This window comes from Heterocephalus glaber, unplaced genomic scaffold (genome assembly GCF_053883595.1).
Source record: "Heterocephalus glaber isolate CG9 unplaced genomic scaffold, H.glaber_assembly_v1.0 deba00001523, whole genome shotgun sequence".
Lineage (NCBI taxonomy): Eukaryota > Metazoa > Chordata > Mammalia > Rodentia > Bathyergidae > Heterocephalus > Heterocephalus glaber.
The window spans coordinates 27,704,280-27,710,279 of record NW_028258327.1 but is presented as its reverse complement, the minus strand read 5'-3'; the positions used below and the strand labels follow the sequence as shown (position 1 = coordinate 27,710,279).

Genomic DNA, 6,000 nt, shown 5'->3' with positions numbered 1-6,000 from the left:
GACACTTCCTCTCAAGCATCTCAGGAATTTTCTTTGTTATTTTCTTTGTTTTTATTATTTCTATTCCCCTGCCAAATGTAAATGGGATGTGGCTCTGTGCACTGAGCTTGCTGTCTGTCCAGTTAAATTGCTGGGCCCAGATGATTTGTGCCCCATGTAACCAATCCAAAATGCTCAACTCCTGCAAGCCTGCCCCTCTCCTGAGAATATAACCTGCCCTGCTCAACCCCAAAGAGGGGTAAGTCTCTTTGTGGAGAAGTCTCAGACTGACATGCTGGTGTTAAAAATAAAACTGTACACTTTGCCTCCAAAACTTCTGGATGAGTCTTCCACTCTCCTGGACTACCTACCTGTCTGTGTGTTCTGGCTGCCACTTTGCCTCTACATTTTGGGGTTGGTCCAGGATGAATAGAGTGAGCTGATCACTTGATCCTGGGTTGAAGTCCTGTGGGCAGAGTGAAGGTCATTCTAGATCCTTAAAGAGACAGCACACTCAGAGCCAGCATTCTCTGAGCCTCTCTGGAGGACCTAGGGTGACAGCTGCTCCCTGCTTATGACTCCCCCAAACTCAAGGGAGCAAGGACACATTGTCTGTTTTGGCCTGGCTGCCAGAGGAGGTAAGACCCTGGGGCACTATCATTAGTTCGTTTGGACCTGCCTGGGAGGGTGGAAGGAGGGCTTGGCTGCCCCTCAGGGGAATTGATGACCCCTTTAGCTTTGCTTTGATTTGTTTTGGTTTGGTTTTATCAGCTCAGTGAGAACTGACGTCCCTGTCCCCGGCTAGCTTAGGGGGTCATACTGAAATTCCATGGACACATCTAGAAAAGGCTAAATGGGTGCTCTTTTGATGAGAAATTCACCCTAGAGGCTGGACAATCCTTAAAATGGCTGAGAAACCCTCCGCCAATTGACCAACTGTGAGGCTCCTCCAGTAGGAGGGAAGGCTATTTCCCTTGTTTGTCTTGACTCTGCTCAAGGGGCAGTTTGTGAGAACCTCTGGATGTCTGTGTATGAATAAGAGTGTGACTGTAGCAGATGACATAAAAAGGTCGTTCTGCCTGTGAGGCCCCTCTTGGTAAAATGATATTTTATTTTTCCTTTGTATATGTTACATTTAGGCTTAATTGCTTAAAATTATTGTAAAATGAGTGTGTGAGTTCCCTCTAGCTTTGGTATTCAAGTTTCCTTATTTGTACAAAGGATTAATTTACCTTTCAATAGGTTGTTGTCTTCCTTCCATTTCTGCAAGCCAACTGGGAGATAATTTGTTTCTAAAACAGTACAAGTTTTCTTTTTGGTTTCACTTACAAAGTAAATGAGTCTCTATCTCAATGTTGCACATTTTTTTACATTTAGTTTAAGGCAGAGATTAAAAAAAACTCCAGGGCTACAGGGCATAATAGGCTATTCTTGCATCTCAGATGTCACTGGACGCAATGAGTAATCTCTGTTCTTGACCTACACCCACCTCAAGGCAGGAACTTTGTTATCATTCCCTCCTCTGGTTAATTGACAAATGTACCTTTCATCTCCAATTTAAAGTAATGTTTAATTAGTAGGCTTAAAACATTTCTTGCACATTGCAAATTCTTGCATTCTAATTACAGGGTTAACTTGGTCTTTCTATACTTTGTTGATAAAAACTTCAAGGTTAAAGAAAAAAAAAGGTAACTAAAATTTTAACAACTGAAGCCAAGCTTGCTATGAAAGGTTTATAGTAAGTGAATATATATATAAAATATATATATTTTAAAAGGTGACAAATAAAGAGGATATACTTTTGATATAAAAGTATTTGTATGTTTGTCTTGTTAGAAGAATAAAGAGAGATATATAAGACCAGAAGCCCTAGGTATGTCAAGAAGATATGCGGAAGTGTTTTATCAAAGAAATATGTATGTTTGCTTGTTGGTTTCAAGTTTGTTATAAAAGATTTACATTTACATGTATAAAGAGCTTTCATTCCTTCTGGTTCTAATTCTACAAGAGATCTCTGCTAATTGACTTACAAAAAGTTTTGATTACTCTTATTTATAATTTAAACCTAAAAATTATAAAGAGACATTATAATTCAATTGGGCTAAATATATTTGAGTGCACTCTAGTTTAATAAATTGTCCTGAGTCCCACTCCCAGTACAGAGGAGGTGAGACTCCCAGGTGCCAGCAGAACACTCCACCCCCATTGAAATGAGAAGAAACATGAACAAGCCTCAAACCCAGACTCCCAGATCACCTATAGCAACCCCAAAGGGAAACCAGATGGAACAATCTGATACTCAACAACCTGGACTCCCTGAACTGGCAACAAAAGAGGATCTGGAAAAAATGAAATCAGAAATTATTTCTCACATAACAGCAGAGATTGTGCCCATAGTACAAGACATGATTAATAAATCTAGACAGGACACACATTAAAAAAAAAAAAAAAAAAGAGGAGCTGAGGAACATGATGGAATCCCAACATAGGAAACAAATGGAATCCATAAAACAGATACAAACAGATTTCCAAGAGATTAAAAACTCCATCGAAAGCTTATGCAGAAGAAAGAGCCAATGTGAGGACAGAATTTCAGATATAGAAGATAAGATTGCAATTAGTGACCAGGAAAAGAAATTTGGTTCAAAATTGTAAGGGAACATGAGAAATCAATCCAGCAGCTGCTAGATGATGGAAAGAAGAATAACATGAGACTGATCAGAGTCAATGAAGAAACAGGAGAGTGCAGATGACAAAAAAAAACTCTTCACAGAAGTGACTGCAGAAAACTTCCCAAGTAGGGGGAAAGAACTTGACATACAGATAAGTGAGGCATGTAGGACTCCAACTAGCCTTGATCAAAAAAAAAGAAGCTACACATAGGCATTTAATAGGATTCCAGAAACCCAACAGAAGAATAAAATTCTACAAACAGTTAGAGAAAAGAAACAAATCACATACAAAGGAAAGCCCACTGGAATCACAGACTTCTCAGTGGAAACCCTCAAGACAAGAAGAGCTTGTAGTGATGTATTTCAAGCCCAAAAACAGCCTCCAACCCAGATTGATGTACCCTGAAAAACTATCTTTCAAAATTGATGGAGAAATAAGATACTTTCATGACAAAGAGCACCTTAGAAACTTCATGAATGCCAAACCAGCACTTTAAAAATTTTTAGACAATATCCTATGAAAGCACAATGAGGATCACAACCCCAGGAACCACAGCAGAATGCGTCCATTGGGCACAACAAGAAATTAAATGCAAAGGGGGAGAATCCAAAAAAAGGAAAAGTCATGACAATAATAAGTCAATACATATCAGTTATAACCATCAATGTTAATGGTCTCAACTCACAAATCAAAAGAAATAGGCTGGCAGAATGGGTCAAGAGGTAAGATCCAACAATATGCTGCATACAAGAAACACAGTTTATTCAAAAAGAAACTCAAACACTGAAAGTTAAAGGGTGGAAAACAATACTCCATGTGACAGGGACCCCCAAAAAAGCAGGAGTAGCTCTCCTCTTTGCAGAACAAGTGGATTTCAACCCAAAATCTGAAACACTACTGGTCCTGAGAATTTCAGATAAGGGATACTCAACTTGTATCTACAAATCTATTGTGAACATGTGTTTTCATTCCTAAGTAAAAACTTAAGAACAGAACTGTTGGTTCTTAACAGTAATACAAGTAATTTCTATATTGTTTTCCAAAATCGTTTTATCATTTTACATTCACATCAGCAGTTTTTGAAAGTTCTAACTGGTTCATACCTAAGCTGACATCTGTTCTTTTAAAACTTTTAACTTCATCTCCTTAATGAGTGTATAATACAATCTTGTTATTATACTGATTAGCATTTTTCTGATTCTGGCATTGCACACTTTTCCTGCTGTAATGGCTATTTATCATCTTCTTGTGTCTACTTTTTAATTGGGTTGTCTATTAATGAGCTATAAGAGTTCTTTATATATTCTGGCCATAGGTTATATTTATTATAAATATGGTCTATTTAAGGACTACTTTGCATTTTCTTAACGATGTCATTTAAAGTTCTAAATTTTGATGGAATCTCATTTATCAAGTTTTTTCTTTTATATATCATGTTTTTTGTATCCTAGGAAATTCTTGCCTATCCTACATTCATAAACATTTTCCCTTATGATTTCTTCTTAAAGTTTTATACTTTTAGGCTTTCATATTTAGGTTCATAGATCCTTTGAAGTTATCTTTATGTATGGAAATAAAGGGTTGAGGTTAATTTTTTACATATGGATACCAGGTGTTCTAGTTCCATTTGCTGAAAACACTATCTTTTCCTCTGCTCTTGAGTTGAATTTATGTTCTATAAAATGTTAATGTTAAATAATCTTTCAAAATTCAGTGAACCATATATGTGTGGTTCTATTTCTAGATTCTCTGTTTTATTCCATTGATCTATATGTTTTTCCTTATGCCAACACTGCCTTGATTACTGTAGCTTCAGAGGAAGTCTTAAAATTAGGTAATAAATGTCTTCCAACACTGTTTTTTTTTCTTTTTACTTTTCTAGGTCCTTTGTATTCCTACATAACTTTTAAATTTCAATATCCAATTCTTCATTTATAACAAGTATACATAGATCTGAATTTTTATATATACTTTGTGTTTTCTAATCCTGATAAATTCAGATACAAGTTCCAGGGGCTCCTAGAGATTTATTAGTATTTTCTCTGTAGATGATCATTTCAGGCACACACAGACATTTTACTTCTACCTTGCCAATCCTATGCTAATTGTTTCTTTTTATTCCCAGACTAGTTTGGTTTGGGTCTATGTTTCAAAGTTTAATGGACAGATGAAGAATAGGCATATCTGACTTTGTTCCCCACCTTAGGGAGAAAGCATTATATCTTTTCCATTCATATAAGGCTTTTTTGCTGGAAGTATGGAGTACATGTCTTACCTCTTGAGAAGGTTCTCTTCTCTTTCTAGTCTCCTGATAGATTTTACCATGAACAGCTGTAGAATTTAGTCCAATACTTTTTCTCCAACTACTGACAGGATCATATGGCTTTTTCCTTTCCTCTGTTAAAATGAAGACTTAAGGGGTTGGATCTTCCAATCCTAAACCAACACTGCCATCCCTGTAATAAAACCACTTTCTACATACTGCCAGATCTGACTTCTGATAGTTTGTTTTTTAAAACAAATTTTTATCTATGTGCACATTTTTTTTCTTCTATTATCTTTATTCAGTTTTAGTATTAGCACAATGTTGATTTCCTAAAATGAAGGGAGACATGTTCCTTCTTTTTTTTACTTTAAATGTTTGATATAATTCATCAGTTAAAATATATATGAGCCTGTTGTTGTCATATGGGTAGGTTTTCAAGCTAGAAGTATACTTTCTTTAATAGGTGCTATTCACATTTTATATTTCCTCCAGAGTCAGTTTCATTAATTTGTCTTCCAAGGTACTTTTTAGAAGTTGTCAAATTTATTTCAAAAAGGATTTTTGTAATATGCTTTCTATATCCTTTTAAATTCTGTAAAATCTGTGGTAATGTCCTCTAAATTTTGATATTGTAACTTTAAAAATGTATAATTGATATTGTATAATAGGAAGAAAAGGTCTAAACGAGTAGGGGTAGTGGGAGGGGCGGGGGAGAGGAAAGAAGTGAAAAGAAAAAATATGAGAAAAAGAAAAAAAATTGAAACAAATTCTTTGCAAATAGAGATGGGTAGAGGGAGTGAAGGGAGGGCAGGGGAAAGGGAAAAAAATAAGAACCAAGATACATCATGTAAAGGTACAAGATCCCAATGATGAATGTAACTGCATTTTATATCTAAAATGTATCAATAAACTTAATAGCAAAAATAAACAAAGAAAACCCAAAAAGCCTGGAAAAAAATTGTCTTATATGTTTCTTTGTTTGTTTGTCCACTTGTACTGCTGTTTTGTTTATAGATAAAAGTTATTAAGTTCAAGGTAAGCCCCCCCCCAGGTTGCTAACAGATTAAAAGATGTAAAACATA

General features: G+C 35.7%; 1 protein-coding gene across 5 annotated transcripts in view; it reads left to right on the top strand.

The window, feature by feature from the left end:
- Positions 1-238: 238 nt before the first annotated feature.
- The window catches only part of LOC101720340 (cysteine-rich secretory protein 3-like), a 77,020-nt gene continuing 71,258 nt past the window's right edge, over positions 239-6,000 (top strand). The window contains exon 1 of one of the 5 annotated variants that reach the window (XM_087188137.1): positions 239-617. In XM_087188137.1, coding sequence (XP_087044263.1) covers positions 554-617 — 64 coding nt within the window. In that variant the 5' untranslated portion in view covers positions 239-553. The remainder of the gene's footprint in view (positions 618-6,000) is intronic. The other 4 variants (XM_021252585.2, XR_015441574.1, XM_087188136.1 and 1 more) reach the window with 4 other exon arrangements.